The 17500-nt window shown below is 41.0% G+C and overlaps 1 protein-coding gene across 3 annotated transcripts in view; it reads right to left on the reverse strand.

Moving 5' to 3' along the window:
• Positions 1 to 17500, reverse strand: part of LOC125045832 (ataxin-2 homolog) — a 329053-nt gene that overhangs the window by 21033 nt on the left and 290520 nt on the right. For all 3 annotated transcript variants that reach the window (XM_047643342.1, XM_047643343.1, XM_047643344.1), the window contains 2 exons: positions 12684 to 12845; positions 8535 to 8633 (listed from right to left, as the gene is read on the reverse strand). In XM_047643342.1, coding sequence (XP_047499298.1) covers positions 8535 to 8633; positions 12684 to 12845 — 261 coding nt within the window. The remainder of the gene's footprint in view (positions 1 to 8534; positions 8634 to 12683; positions 12846 to 17500) is intronic.

A 17500-nucleotide genomic window follows, 5' to 3' on the forward strand; every position in this document is an offset into this window, starting at 1 on the left:
TTTATATAGAACTGCTGTTATGGATCTCCAGAGACAGAAATCTTTCAGCGATGGAAATAGGTAGGACAATCCTACAGAAAATTATATAAAAATCGCCATTATTATATTCCCTTTTACAAAAAAGACCCTGTCGAAATCCTGAGGGACATTTACACCCGAGCAGACAGACACACTGACACACTCTTACATCTTTGAAGCTAACTAACGAGAATCGTCGTCAGAGCTCAAGCTAGATTCATCACCAGAGAGCCAGTTAGAATCGATAATAGAAGGCTATTTAGAATTATCAGAGAACAAGTTAGAATCACGAGCAGAAAAGACGGTGAAATCATTAGCAAAGAACAAATCTACGAATACCAGCAAAGAGCAATTGAGAAACACCATCAGAAAACGGTTTTGAAATCGTCAGCAAGAAGAACAAGATAGAGAATCATCGCCAAGAATCTCACTGAAAGCATCTCCAGATTTTTTTTTTTCAAAGACTGATAAGACCAAGTGAGAGAGTCGATAAAAATCACCCGAGCGGGACATGCTAGAATTATCGGACATGGAAAAGAGAAAAGAAACGAAAAAAGAAGAAAATAGCACAAAAAAAAAAAAAAAAAATCACGCGTTGACAATCAATGATAACCGAAGCCAGACAAGAATCAAGAATCGTGAGGAGGAAACGACTTGCAATCAAGACAAAGGGGAAGCAAAGAACAGACTAGAATCTCTAATTAATAATGAGAATGATGCTAATAAAAGATGCAGAAACCACTGGCAAGAGAGCATGCCGGAGTCATCGGCATAAAACAGGCCAGATTCAGAAGTGCACTGGAAAACATCTTAAGTGTACACAAGACTCAGTGATAAATCAGAAATAAAGTGGAATCTTGTGCTGGGAACAAATGAGAACAGACATTGATATGAGCAATGATAGAACTAATAATAGCGTAGGAAAATAGTAAATGAGTCAGTTGGTCTCTCTCTCTCTCTCTCTCTCTCTCTCTCTCTCTCTCTCTCTCTCTCTCTCTCTCTCTCTCTCTCTCTCTCTCCTTTTATCTGCCCTCTCATTCTCTCGACCGGTATGTACACAACATAAAACGGTACCTATTCCAAAACTCTTATATTCACACGCACACTTGCCTATGAATATATTCATAATCGCGATGGGATTTATGTTTAATCTACTCTTTTTGTTTTATCTAAAAGTTGTTACATTAACCATGCAGTATAAACACACACACAGAGAAATCCTGGAAACTCCGCATTATATTCTTAGTGAAATCTTCAAAAAAAATATTTTCATTGTCTGTGTAATCATCATTGTTATGTTCCCACTCTTACAGGTGTGGGTTTGTCTTATTATTAGTGAGTGTATTGTTAATGTGGGCTATTTTGCCGTCCTTATAAGAGTCATGTGTCCTCAGAAAGGATTTTCTCAAATACAGAACTGGAGTGTTTTTTTAAAGAATCCTTATATAAAGCTCAAAGGATTGATTATCTCCTTGTTTACAAAATAGGAAAGTAATGCCAAATATCTATTTTTAGTCATACGAGTCATTCAAAGGAATCTATATATACATTCGGGGTAACACACACTCAAAGTTATTTTGTATGCTTTCTTCGTCTGAAGCTTTGGGTCGTACATACTGGTTGTTAAGCCAAAATCCTTGCCTATGCTACCTACCAGAGGAAAACAGCTTATCACTAACAGGCATAATATATATTCCCTAAACAAACACTGATATATCCATCAGGACATGAAAAATCGCATGACCTATTGCAACTTGGGCAAGATAGCTTTATGCATGACAGTTTCTAATCATACGTGTAATACCCTTTATCGAGAGATCTTTGTGCATGGCAATCTCGTGAAATTATTGGTTGGGGAAGTCCCATGATTGCAGGATGACTCACGTGATATATGATGGGCTATGATATCGATGGAATTTGACGCAGCCGCATATTTTCAGGGTTGTGTGTTAAACAAGGGTCATTGTCCGTTCGCAGTAAAAATGACTGCATCATTTTAAAAGGCTACAGGTTGAAAATATATATATTTGAACAAAATATGCAAAATGGGGAACAGAAAATAAACAAAAATGTCATGAATATGCAACTAGGAACTACTTTAAGAAAAAAGGGGGCACCGTGACGGCTTTCACTTACTTGAATGCGAGTCCGAGCCCCAGCTTAATGAGCACGCACACACACACACACTAAGTGGGAGCTAAGCCCTAAAACTAGGAAAATGTCTAGCAGAACTAAGCCTCGGAACTATGTTAAAAAATAATTCTAAGTAAACTAAGCCCCGGAACTAGATAAAATTACCAAAAAAAGGACAAGACTAGAGTGATCATTGCACAATGAAGCTGGACCAGGTCAGGCAGCGGAGTTCACCTGGCGAGGAGTGGCCGGTGGCGGATGCTAGACTAATACACTCCAACCACCGACCCCTTCTCCTCAAGGCAATCAGAGGTCAGGGATTATCTTTTCATTGCATAAAGTGATATCACAAAAAATGCATCAGTGGTTAAAAAAGGAAGTCCTGCAAATAATGTAAAAAAAAAGAAACCATCACAGCCGCATTCTCACTCGTTACAGTGATGGTTGGTTCTACTGGTTTCAAAACGCACGTACACAAAATACTCCGAAATTAGCTGTGTGAAACTTTGTCAGGGAGAGCCAAGAAATAATGAACAAAAATGATGCTCTGTCATATTTCTAAAATTATGGGCCTATTAAGAAAGGGAATTTTAGGCAAGATATACAAGGTTAACCTACATATAAGCAGATGGAAATTAATGTATAATATTCTAGAACATTAATACGTAAGGGAAATAGAGACTAGTTTTAGGTAAGGACATATGTAGCTGATGGGTTGCTGGGTGTCTGTTGATTTAGAATATATCTACGATTCTCTTATATTATTTTTTTGCAGAGGTTTGTCTATGGCAGCTGATCATGCATTGAATGCTGTTTGCATGTCTGACTGGCGAAGTTAAATATATTTTGAGTGCGTGTGTGAGCCTCACTGCACTAGCACGTATGTACGATGTCGCAATTCTGTACTATGTATGAATGGTTTTGCAACGCTGCAAAGAGTGGGGGGATGTAATACATTAGCACTATACCAGTTGGAGATCAGCGGATGGTACTGTAGCAGTTGATAGTGTATATGCAAAACTGCACCGAGTGACAGCGCATGTAAAGCACCATATCGGGTGAAGATGTACCACTGTACTGAGTGAGAATATGGTTCGTGAGGAAAGCGGAGGTAAGTAAAGCAAGTACCGGTCGGAACACCATTGTAGTAGGGTCCAGTCTGCTCACACAGGGTCAAGTGCTCTAATACAAGTCCTCTCCCTGGAAATTAAAGCTTATATCAATACTAGACCTCATGACATACATTGGAATATCATCAGTGGTTCACATAGTACACTACCAGGTACATTATGAACATAACAACTTGAACAATAACTTACAGCACATCCCTGGTTTGTACACTGAGTACCGCTGCTACAGTACAAGTTATAACCACATCAAGGAGGTTGCTACGTACACAATAATCAGTAGCAGTACATCACCATGGATACCTCGGAAAACAGATGATTCATCACACCTGCGCAGAACCCGCACCTTGTACACTGTTCAGAGTAAACAGTGCAATTCCAAATACACTAATTGTGATGACCCCCTGCGGGCAAGGTCGACCGGAAGTGACACAGGACAAAGAGTGGTCACGTGATCTCGCATCGATCCGAAAACGCGAGTAAACTAAACTTAGTAATGGGAGCTGGGGGATGATAATGCTTCACCTCCATTATTACAGTGCCCCTAATGACCACGGTGTTGGTCTTGATGTTTATGGTGATAACATTGGTAATGATCGTCATGCTTGAAATACTACTGCCAATAGTAATAGTGATAGCAACGGTAATGATTACAGGAAAATCGAATATTAATGAGAATTTTAATAATAGGGCCAGCGTTAATGAATATAATTATTATAGGAAAATAATAGCCAAGGGAAATAAAAAAATAGAGCATATAACAATAAAAATAGGACTGATTTCATTGCTGTAAAAAAAAATGATTATGATGATGATGATAAATAATGATGATGATAATGATAATAATAGTAATAATAATAATATATAATGATAATAATAATAATAACGATGATAATGATGATGATGATAATAACACTGATAATAGTAAACAATTAATAATAATAGTAATAAATAATAATAATAATAGCAATAATAATAATAACAATAATAACAATGATAACAACAACGAAACAACATTAATTTCAACCCAAGAAAATGAGCCGTAATAGCTGTATTATTAGCATTAACCATTGTAATTGTTGTAATAATAGCAATAGCAATAACAGTAGTTACAAAATTAGTGCTAGAACATTAGCTGTACTAGTAAAATTTGTAGTAATAACAAAAATATCAGTAGCAAGAAGAGTAATACTAGATTTGAAATAGCAGTAAGCACATTGACCGCGATAGTAATAATGGAGGTGGTAATGTGACGGCAAAAGGAGAATGACAGTAACGACATTGTGAATCGGTAAGAATGATAATGGCGGCAAGTCAGCAGCGAGCTCTGACCATCTCGTCCGAGGAGAGCTCAGCGGGGTGACGTGACGTTGGTGAGAGCGTCATCACGACGATGATGATTCTTGAACTCGACCTACACATTTCCTCAAACTTCAGAAGCGAGATCTCCGTCCAGATGGCTACCTGTCCTGCGCCTCTATTCGACAGACGTCCTGTCTCATTCCCTTTGTGAGTCGGGCTTTTCTCTAAAAGATTTTACGTGGAGATAGTTCCCCTGACGTCTGGAAGCCGAGGTTCCTCCTCCCAAAGAGAAATGGCATCCCAGGTGTCCCTGCCGGCTCTCCCTTGATCGCAGTCTCTCCAATAACACTTGTCTTAAGCATTCTCTTTCTCAGGGCCCTTTCTCACCTAGAATTGTTCTGCTATCATTGAACAGGGAACGTTCTCTGAACGCAGCAATTTTCAACTGAATTATCTATTTCTGTCCAATATCTGCAAACCATTTTTTACCGATAGTCATAACTTTGCATTTGGTTTCGCTTAAAGGAATCCCCAAGACAAGAGTGAACACCTAACACGATGCTAACGAAACCTTTTCCCTAGCTAAGCCTAGCTAAACCGACAAAACATGTTGAAATTTGCTTGTTGATACAAAGTTGAGGAGGGATGGGAAATGGCAAGGAATGTCATAGAGGTAACTTGACAGTACATGATAGTGCCGGGACAGTCTGAAAATTCTTATAAAAGTTTGGGGACATGCGCTAAAACCTAGCAACTAATACATGACTTATGGGTACGATATAACCTGTAGGGACTTAATCTGATATAAAGCCTCGTTCAATAGGCGGAGGGGCGTGGTATAACCTGTGGGACGAACTGTAATCTAGAATTTGTAATATGAGTCAAGGGGACGTATATATTCTATAGAGGACATATACGGCTACCAATTGCCACGCGGTGCAGTCTGAGGATAACCTGAGAACACGTGTGGTAATCTAAATAACATGTTACATAACCACAGAAAACACACACACACAATAACAAGTTAAAAACAGAATAAGATTTTTTGCAAAGTCTGAGAGCTTGTAGAGTGAAACGAAACACCTGAAGGATAGCACGAAGTCTTGTTTTGTAATACTATTATTTACAGAACCACTTTAAAATCAAGAAGCAGTAGCTTTATAATGACTTGTGGACCTGTAGAATTCTCCGAGAACCTGTGGAATATCCAAAGTACCTTAGCATAAAACCACGTTCATTAGTCGAGTTTCTTGACAAACCCTGCCATATGCTGGAAAAGTGACAGTGCAATGTATTTAATTTTATCAGTAATTTGTACAGCTGGGTGAAGTCTAATGACATTACTCTGAATCATATTTTCTATGAATATGCTATTACTACGCACTACACCTGAAGATTTCTTTGGAACCTATGGATAAGCACAATGAAGTGCGCTGGCCTACCATTGGGTGCGACTAGTGTCGAGGTGCAGGTGCCACTTTGTACAGCCAGAAACGATGAGTCAAGATGCAATATCAGAGAAAAAAATCTAATGCATTCCTCTCGGTGCAGAAACTTTCAAAGTGACTGAATTATGAAATACACAAGGAACAAAATCACTGTAAGTATGTAAAGACAATATCGGGTTGAGACCCATGTCATATCTCATCGTCTGAACTAGTACCTATGAATTTGATCAATTATCGATCATTCATGAAAGGCAAGAAAAGTAGATGAAATTATTGAAATTTATAGCAAATCCCTAGAATATCTAGCTGTCAATATAGGAATGAAAATCACTAGAAATGGAGATACTATCTACAATTTCATATTACTTAACTGGTAGCACAGTATGTAAAAATATATGTATATGTATATAACTGTATTTACACGTCACTGGGTTTGTTAAAGAGGTAAATCATCCACGCAACATCCTGAAAGGTTGTTGAGGCGAGAACAAGAGGTTAGTGTGTTAGTACCTGAGGAGGAGGCGACGGGGGCGGGGTTCACGGTGAGAGTGGAGCCGGTGTTAGTGGGGCGAGGGTGGCGCCTGTAGAGGGACGTGGCGCTGCCGGACCCGGAGGACGCCCCTGAGCCTCCCACCTCCCGCCCAAGGTCGCGCTCCACCGAGCCGTGGGTGCTGCGCCGCCCACCCAGGTCACCCGCCTGTTTCAGCACCTGGTATATCAGGTCCACTTCCTCCGTCTTGTCTATAACAACACAACAGTGGCATGCTGTTAGTGCACACTCCTCACAACGCAGCCGCTCCTCGTCGCTCAACTCGTACCATTATTGCCATGACAAATAGAAACAACGACTGGACGCACGAGTCCTTGTCTGACAACAGAAAAGCTGTAGGTGACTTGTGTAAAGGAAAAACATTTTAATGGAAAACTCAAATTACTCAAGACTTTATAAAACAATGAATTTTGTCAAGGAAGAACTAGTAGTATGACACTAAACCAACGCCTTTCGCTGCTGTGTCCATACATATATATACTTACGGTATTGAACTTACGTATTCATGACTCTGACCCGATCATTCCTGTATAACCTGTATTCAGTATGAACCAGAGGGAATGGAATTATGATTTTTGGAAATGTAATATGTACAGAAGAATCAATTCGCTACAGTGGAAATGATGTGCAGCGAAAATTAAAAAATGGAAAGTGTGACATCTAAGAAAAAGAGTTTGTACAAATATGTACTTTATAAAATGCTCACTTTCTCATCACTCCAAACACAGATGAAAACGTCTCCGCCATGGACACGGGACAACAGCTCTAACGGCTGCAGCAAGAACAATACTCAGCTACATTACGACAACATCGACCTGCAAGCCTCACCTGACCCGCACTGTGTCGTGCTGTACAAGCGGGCGATTTTCGGAGCTTCAACAAATAACAACAACAAGAAATATACTAAGTACAATAAGGCTTACTAGTGATGTTTACCCATGGGGAATGTGTAACTGCCAAGAAGAGACAAATTAAAATAAAGAGAAGTAAATTAAATGAGTAAACACTATTTTGCCATTCCAATGGGAAGAAACCAGATCTCGTGATGAAAGTATTAGAAGTACTTTGTTTCCTTACGGGAGAAAAGAGACTGAAACACTGTCATGCAACTGTTCTCCATATCGTCAACAACCGTTATATACACATCACTACGACAAACAACACAATAAGAGCAGTAACTATACAGGACGTGTGGAAAGAGAATCAAGGAACAAATAGGAATTTGAGTCGACATGCATCAGCCCCCCAGATCGTCTCCCTTCTCCTTCCTTCGTTCCCGGACTGGATCTCCCTCAGACAGGAGGTAGACAGGTGAGAGGGCGAGGTGGGTGAGTGAGGGTGAGGGCGCCATGCGAGGGAAAGACAGCTCGTGGGGTATCGCTCCCTCTCTCCTCCTGCGAGTCTAGTTTAGCAGTTGCATTTGCTCTGGATTCCTTGTGAGTGACACCTACACTGGGGTGGGAAATGCCGAAATAAAAGCCCACTTGTGGGACTATTGGAAGTTCATACTTAACTCTTAACTTTTCTTTCATCTGTGTCAATCCGAGACTACAACTCATCGGCATTTGAAAGTGAGGTCGCTCATATTTTCCCCCGTTGGTGCGTTATTTCGGCATTTCAAGGTGTGTATTTCACTACGAAAATGTCAACTCTTTAAAAAACCCTCTAGAAGGTCCCGCTGTTATGTAAGTGTGGGAGAAACAATCCTTTGATTTCTAATGAAAAAAATAACAAACCTATTAGATTTGGGTCACATAAAAGACACTTCATTCAACAAAACTGTTACGAACAATATCTCTCTTGGTCAGATCTACTACTGTTGTACAACTACACTAGGGAAATTTTCTCTCGTTTGCTAAACTAGACTCAACACGTGCGCGTAACTAGTACAAGTTAGACGTGTAAGGGTCTTGGACGCAGGACACCTCCATTCGCCCAACAAGGATCCGCAAATACCTATTTGGATCTCCGTGGCCGCACTAGAGGACGCAGGTTCCGCGCCCCGGCGGGCAGGCTGGCTGGCGATAAGCGAGCTGAAGCTGATAGTGGGCTCGTCTGTAAGAGACGGTGGAGCTGTGTTATATCTGACAGTGCCATAGGACAGACGCGGTGTCACAGGGTCACAGGCGGTGGAGCTGTGTTGCAACAGTGCCTACAGGCTTGGCTGGAGCTGTGTTTTGGACAATGAAATCCCCAAAGTTTAGAACTGCTGCCGGGCAACATAATACCCTGTTTAGAGTAAATAATGGAGAGTGAAATTATGAAGAGTCAGTGCCATGGAGTCCTTGTCTTGTGAGGCGAACGTCACCGCACTCCACCCGGGCTGGGCGAGACAGTCACCAGAGTGCAGCTTAAACACAGAGCACATTTACCACTGGACATTGCTGGCTGTATTGGGCAGTTAAGCCTACCTTGACCGTTGTAAGAGGCAGTTTCTTACAAATACACTTTCCTGACTGTGTGAAGTAGCCGTTATGATATAAACCTAGTCAGGATGAGAAACATCTGAATTAAATCTGAAGACAGTTTGTGTTAAGTTAGATGTAATTTGGCGTGTATAAATGAAACCTTACCATATTGTTTGGAGTGAATCTTGAAGCGCGGACAGTTGCTGCATATATCACATAAGCATTGAAGCTTGGATTAGCATCAGTGGCCATTCCCCTCCATTCATTACCAGCGTTAAACCCCGTCTGACGCATATTATCTCGAAAATGTCATTCACGTCGTCATTTCACACGCCCATAGATCCGTAAATTGGCGTACACACGCGTTGCAATTTGTAAAACGAATTCCTAAGATTTTTCAGCCCCCTTGCTAAACATACAGATAATCTGATATGGAGTCTCGTATAGAAAGAATCCTCAAATACAATAAAAAAGAAGAAAACATCACTTCCGACCATCTTAGTCACCACCATGAACAAAAGAATGGATGCCTGTTTTTTAACAACCTTTGTCGCTGGCTCAAATGATGAGTGTCATTGCAGATATTTAAGGCTGTAATTACCATTTGTTGTACCTGAGTATTGGCACAATTGTGCTTGGCTTTGGATGGAATTACCGAATGTAATTGCTTATTGCCATGATTAGTTGTTAAGAACTTGAAATTACTGTTTTAAAGTGATGTATAAATGGCAGATATTTTTAATGTTAGTTACTGGACAATGATTGATTTGGAATGGTGTTCCCTAATTCTCATCGTTATCGCTGCTGTTTCGATATTTGTGATATCACATTCAAACAGGTACACATGTACCATCCAGACACCGGCGAGGACGACAGGCGCGTGTACCTAACTGTTCCGCCTCGTGTAAGATAACATCTCGGCATATGGTCACAGGAGCAGCTTAAAGTTGGCAGTCCGAGTCATGCACAGAGCGCCCGGGGCAACGGAGACCTCGACTGGTGAGGAAGTCATGCACGGCGGTACGTGGGCCACTGAATGTCTCCTTTCTAATTTTGCAGGGCCGGCGCAAAGAGCAGTGCATGGTGCAAAGGGATCCAGCTGTGCATTAACTCCGGGCCGGAAAAGAAATGAGGCTGGGTGCAAGTTATATTCATCATTCAAGAATGAAAACAAAGGACGCGACGTGTTTTTCGTGGCAAATTGCGAATTAAAGCATGAAAGTGAATATGATGTTAGACGCTATTTTGCGTTAGAAGATACAAATGGGTCTTCTAAGTGACCAGGCTGCCGTGCAAAGTGTCTGTCGCTCGCCAGCCTGACATTGAGCCCGCGGGAGCCGTAAAGTGAATCAAGGAGGCGTGTAAAAGATGGTAAAAACTTGAATGATACCAAGTAATCTGCTGATATCATTCAGGCTTCTAAATACAATTAATGCTACCATGCGATTTAATGTACGCATTTGGTTATAGACGCGACTGGTAGGCAATTCCATAAACTCGACTTGCAAGCAATTACGTGTCAGGATCGATATGACTAAAGAAAATGCATTTTTAGGCCGGGAGGCAATAGAAAAGTGACTGCATGAGTGACACAAGGTAACCTGAAGGCAAATAGGCGTGAAGGGAACGATAAGTGACAAAATAAGTTATGTGCATGTCACTATTATTTCACGCTGAGAAATTGTGTGGCGAGCGATGCAGGCAGAAGAGCACTATATCTCCTCACGTGCATCGGGGAAAATAGACCTCAAACAAACCATGTTCTTTTTGTTTAGATCTGTGAAGTTGTCCGGCTGAGTTAGTGTCGGCAGCCGGGAAAAATAACTACAGCCATGTAACAGAATGCCTCCCAGTGACAAGAAGCGAAGCTTTAAGGTGATTCCACAATGTAACTTGATGACAAGAGTGCACTCTGGATATATCACCATAGAGGAGCATCGAGGAATATTACTGAGCGGCACTATGGATTGTCAAAGAAGGCGAATTAAGGAATTCTGGTGGCATATTTTTTCTGTAACAGGGCAGGACCACCAAGGTTACGCAATCTATCCGCGTTGTGTCATTTAAACAGCGTGTTAGAATAAACAGCAGATCTTACGAGCGACCAAAACGCAATAAACCTCACCCCCTTACTATAGTCACATCGTTATCGCAAAGGTTGAAAATTAAACAGTCAAAAGATAGCGACACCAGGCACTGGGGGATCAAGGCGGCACCAGTGATTGCCACCTGTAAAAAGTGCGGTCCATTGCGAAATTGCACGGCTGTCATGTGGCTAACAGGTTGCGTGTCGATAGGGATTGTGGTCCAAGTGTTGCTTCAATCAATATACCGGAGCAGGTATAAAACCCAGGGTTGACTAGCTCTTGCTCAGCGGATTTCGCCAGTTACCGGTTAGTAGAATCAAAGTTGAATCTTAAAAGCTGAATAACAAGTGTAATTTAAGAATATTGCCATTTATATTTTTGTTTATACTATCGGAGACATTCTTTCAGATCACTCAAGGAATGAACATCTCTTCATAGCAAGTCACGCCCTTATAACCTCAGGAAAATAGTAATAAATATATTTCCAATATATTTGTGGTAAGAACTAAAATGTGAATTTAAAAGCAAGTATAAATTATAATCTTAACAAATGTAAATAAACCTATGAAATTATACGACGTTTTCTGACAGAGGGCGCGACACCAAACCTGTTGTGATGTATCATAGCGACAGTACATTCATCCCCGTGATACACAAATTTTCATTACTGAACATTTTTCTTGCAGTAGCTCAATTTTGTTGATTAAACAAAATTCTTGCATGATAAATTACCTTAAATGACAAAGAGCCTTGCATGACATACAGCCTTGCATTACATACAGCCTTTGCATGACACACAGCCTTGCATTACATACAGCTTTGCTTGACATACAGCCTTGCATGGTAATCACACTACCACACTATGTACCGGAAACGTTCTTCCACAGCGCGAGGGGAGCCAGCGCCTCCTCACTCGCGTCCTCACGCCCTGTACATGGAACATTCCTCTCGACTCGCCAGCGGGGAATCTGGCGCTCGACTAGGCAGCTCCTCGCTCTAAACGCGTCTCTCTTTACGCCATACATGAAGCCTGTCTCGGATTGGCCAACCTCGCCAGGCAGGACAAGCTTAGCTAACCCTTTCCTACTCCTGGACAAATCTACGGAGGACATGACACACGGGAACAAAATATACGAAAATGTTCAGTAAGTGGCAGCAGCTCATAAACAGCCAAAAAGAACAAAAAATATGACTTAAAAAAATCAGACCTTTGAAATGGGATCTTCATATTCTGAAATCGAAAAGTAATTGCCAATTAGAAACGAAAACAAACAAAATGTGGAAAGTTCATTTTCATGTGAGTAGTACTGTTTGGATCAAAGAATGTGTAATGTGTAGCATGAGAAGAATAAAAAAAAAAAAAAAAAAGGAAATTGAACTGCTACCATAACTCGTATAATCTGAACGTGTTATAATTCCAAGAATTGACGAGTTATGTGGAAAATCTCAATGAAGGCTATGATTCCAAGACCAGGAATTAAATACGCCGTGCACACACGCTCTTTGCCAGGGACGGAATCACTCCGTCCCGTTTCCGAAGCGAGTGCGTGCGCGCGCGTGCGTGAAGCCGCGTGGCGACCCCAAAACACCACAAGACCGCCTACACTCACTGTCTTCTTCTCCGGCGTCCATTTGTTTGCTTTCGATCTCGGAGGTGGAACGCTGACGTCGCAGGAGGCGGGACTTGGGCTGACACTTCCCCACCTGGTCCTGACACTCGGCGTGGACGTTCATTTTGCACATCCTGCATTTCAGGCCTTGGCGGGAGTGTCCTGCGGGAGAAGACAAGCACAGGTGAGGGGGCGGTGCAGGTGATCAATGCTGTCATATATGTGGATATATGTATATTACACATATATGCATATATATATATATATATATATATATATATATATATATATATATATATATATATATATATACATACGTGTGTGTGTGTGAGAGAATGTGATATATATATATATATATATATATATATATATATATATATATATATATATATATATATATATAGACACGCGCACACACACACACATATGTGTGGGTGAATGTGATATACATATTTAATATATATATATATATATATATATATATATATATACACACACACACACACACACACACACACACACACACACACACTTAAGTATAAATAAATATAAATTAGAAAAATAATATTACTTGACAGTATAAACAAATGTATCTTATACACAGCTCCTATATATGTTTCAACTAAATCACACAGACGAATACACAAATTGCCTCTATAGTGAAATGGATTTACGTTCAGCAAACTCTCGGAGGCTTAGGTATTTAAATGAATCATGTATAAAGCTATACAAACGTAGGCAGTTTGTGTTTTCTATTATATGCTGCATTTCCATTTGATTCATGAAATACAATTAAACATCTGGTGATAGAGTAACAGAAAATGCGATATATATGCAGACACCAAGAGACAGGTCAAAATAAAGACGGCTATTAGAATACATCCTAAGTACTAGTCATGACGTGACGGAATACTAATATAAATTGATAATTGATCAGAAAATATGATGCATATACCCAGCACCAAGGGTCATGTTTGAATAAAGAAGACTATAGTTTCCTTTTTTTCTATTTATTTTTATTTTCAAGTTATCGGGCCTTCCTACGCACTGTCCAGAGTGCAGCACTGAAATGCCATGCTCCGGGCATTTGTGTTGGTCTCTGGTACATTACGATACTGCGTCCATTTCGCTTGGTTCGAAGTGTTTACGACGGGGTAAAGGCAGCACATATTTGAGGTTTCCAATCTTGGGTGGATCCTAACATACGCAGTCACATTCTCCTTTTGCCATATGTCTCTCTCTCTTTCTCTCTCTCTCTCTCTCTCTCTCTCTCTCTCTCTCTCTCTCTCTCTTTCTGTGTGTGTGGGTGTGTCTTGTGAATCAGGCATTTGGAAATATATCGAGCATGCGAAAAAGTATACAATTAATTTTACGCCTAGATCCGAATATTGCGTCCCGCATTTCGTTGGTTGCATCACCGTAAATAAATCTATTCTGTATAATCATGGAATGATTATACAGAATAGACAGAACGGATACTTCAGAGGAACAATAATGATAGCGTTTGGTGATGACCTTTACCAAATGTAATTTTACTAATTTGACTCATCATATAAGAATGCAAATATATATTCACACACGCGCGCGTGCGCATATGTACACAGCATGAGGTCAGCCAAGGGGCTTTCTTGGCGTTCTTTCGGGAGTTATCCAGGGCTTCCGTTTAGAGCGATCGAGGAACCACAGGCCCAGGGAAGCGACCATTGGCCCAAGATTAAGGGATCCCCTAATGGTTGGATTTATCAACGGCGCCCACTCCAAAGTGTTCTCCAGGTCACGATTGCCGCCATCCCTTCACCTGGAGATAGACTCCCTGTTTCCGGGCGCCTCCCTAACAATAGCAAGGGTGAGAATGTGCCGCTCAAGTAGTGAAACATCACAATGACATGTAAACAGTGTGGGCACTGCAGCTAGCAAATATGTTTATTCGATGCTATGCTTCACCGTAACTGAAAAGACGTGGACTAAGATCGTCATGTGTGAACATATAAAGAAACCTTAAGATGTCGAATCGACCAGATGAACTAAACTTATGACACGAAAAAAAGAGAATGAAAGCAATTTTGCAACCTCTACCTCCTCAAAGGCAAGGTATCAATTCCTTTCATCAAACATAAATTGAAGTAATGCGCTGCACAACTCAACTCTGTGCCCGAAGACTCACTGATTGTCCTTCAAAACAGAGGTAATTTAATAATGGGAATGTCCGTCAAAGCAATAAACAGCTAGCAAACTGTTTGGGAATTAGAGTACTGTCGTGGCATTTGCCACTTTGATAGGTTTGACGTCCTCAGTTCTGCATCCGAAATGTAGTCTCCCTCTCCTTTAGATCCCTCCCCATAACGCACCCCCCCCCCCCCCAGACACATTCTGCTGCTTTACTAATCGTTACTTTTTCTATCTTAATTTCTTAGTATCTTCACACTCTCTACCAGAGTCGATCTCCGACCCACGCCCCTTCCCCCAGTAAACCATCCATCGCCGAGGATAGTCAGCACTTCTATCCCTCCCGTGGAGCCCTAAATAAACACTGACATAACTGACACTAGCCCACTAACACACGTGATATTGTTAACAATGCAACCCTCCCCATGTCATAATGCCATGAATCAGGGTGCAACAGTTCCATTTGACGTCCTATGGTACCGCTGCAAAGCAAAATACGTGATCCTGTTGACCCAAGGAAGTTGCGCATTACTCCTTCATCTGTGTTACTTCATGGTCCTTTCTCATCAGCAAAAGAGAAGTAGAACGATAAGAAAAACAGGTACGCCCAGTCGATTTTCCAAAGGGAACAGGAAGAGGAGAAACATTGGTAAACAAAAGAGGAAATAAGTATCCCCTCCCTCAGACCATCTATGCCAAATCGCCTATGGAATGATGCAAAACGCCGGCACTAATCCTGTGTTCCCATCCCTATGGTACCCGTTGTGATGATGCAGATCAAGAAACATTTGAACCTAACAGTGTAGATAATGAGGAAGAATATGAGCATACTACAGTCGAACCAAGAAAGGAGTCACAGGGAAACTCTTGTTCGTTAGTTTCCCCAAGGTAAGAGACCTATATGCATTCGAAACTAAAAAATGAGTCGCATATATGTCAACTTTACCGTGCAAGTTAATGGACCCAAACAAGTTTTTGAAATCAGATTAGTTTCCTAACCTAGTGAAAGTATCCTTAAACGGAAACAAATATAACACCGTAGTCTTTCGAGCACGATGCTCGGCGAAAATGTCCAATCAACATAAGCGTGCATGGAGACAAGGCGCAGCAGGACTCTTCCAAGCATTAATTTTACAAATGGAACTTAACCAAACGAAATACTACCGGTATTGCAGTAACTACAGAGATGTTTCAAAACGACATTCTGGGTCACTGAACCTTATAAAGAAAAGGCACGCGAGCACAAAATAAAAGCACCTTTAAAGACTAAAGCTCGTGCAACACTACAAATGCATCAGTCCACCCGCCGACGACCTTGAAGCTTTATGGCTCGCAGCTCTGCCCAGATGTCCGCCTCGGGAAATCAGCGTACTGCTCTTGGATATATTTTGCACTCAGAATACTTATCCAAGAAGCCTTTTCTCCCTCCCCCCCCCTCATACACACTCTGGGACAAGAGTTATCATCTATCGTCGCTCTCAGTACCAAAAGGCAATCAAACGGAGCAAATTTCAGACAAACATTCACTTACTAAGGAGTTCGTGAGTTTGGATCATGATGCAATATCGTAAATGGGCTTAGATTCTCGAAGTTCCTGACTCGAATGCAAAATGCCTTCAATAGTATATACAAGTCTGGGATCATGTTGACTTTTTAAATTTACTTATTAATTAATTAATTTATTTATTTATTCTCTAAAGAAATTCGCCCACCAACAGGGCAAACCATAAGTCACAAATAAGATCAAAAGTTTACTCTGGTAAGATAAATAATAACTAGTTGTAGATAAAAATATGAGTAAAAATAAATAATAAAGTTTCCAAGCAAATTAATAAACACGAGGTTCATCAAAGTTTGGCAAGAAGACATCGCAGACACTTCATTAATTACTTCACCTCAAACGTAGACAAGCAGAAGGTACTTATCATCATCCTTATTAATGAAAATTTAATTCCTTAGGGTGAAATGTATTTCACCAACTTCCCTTTCCTTAGAAATCAGGTTAAAAGCCAAATCTCTCAAAAAATCGAAATCATGACAGAAATGTCTTCGACCCAATTTTATTCCTACTTATAGTTAATAGGGATAACAGCCCCATATGAGAAAATCAACGATGCAATGGACGACATGACGCTAATACTTGCACGCAAACCAGGGCAAGCCAACACCTTATTATAAGATTCCCTTAATCATGCATCGGGAAGAGTGCATGGGAGTAAAATTCCAACGCAGTATATTATCCGATACAAGAATTGGGTCACTGGCACAAGAGCGGGATGTAGTTTTATATTCTGTCGTGACTGAAGACAAGCTACATTGTACTCCGCATATGGACAACTTTCATGCGACATATCAATGAATGTGCAGCTCTACTCTGCCATTCACCTGTGAGTAATGAGTTTTCGGCAGCAAAATTTACTAATATCATCAGCATCATAAGGGGGCATACGCATGGCTGCGCTTTCCGCACCCAACCTTTGCCTCCACCTCCTGGGGTCCCTCTGAGCAAGCCTCCATGCAGCATTCCTTCCAACTCCCAGCACATCTTGGTAGTTCTGATCGACTTGCTTCAGTCAAGAGTTCCGTGGCCTTCCCCTTGGTCTTCTCCAGCCTGGGTCAACCCTCTCGGGGATGACCCCATGAGCCGGATC

Source organism: Penaeus chinensis, chromosome 38, assembly GCF_019202785.1.
Source record: "Penaeus chinensis breed Huanghai No. 1 chromosome 38, ASM1920278v2, whole genome shotgun sequence".
Taxonomy (NCBI): domain Eukaryota; kingdom Metazoa; phylum Arthropoda; class Malacostraca; order Decapoda; family Penaeidae; genus Penaeus; species Penaeus chinensis.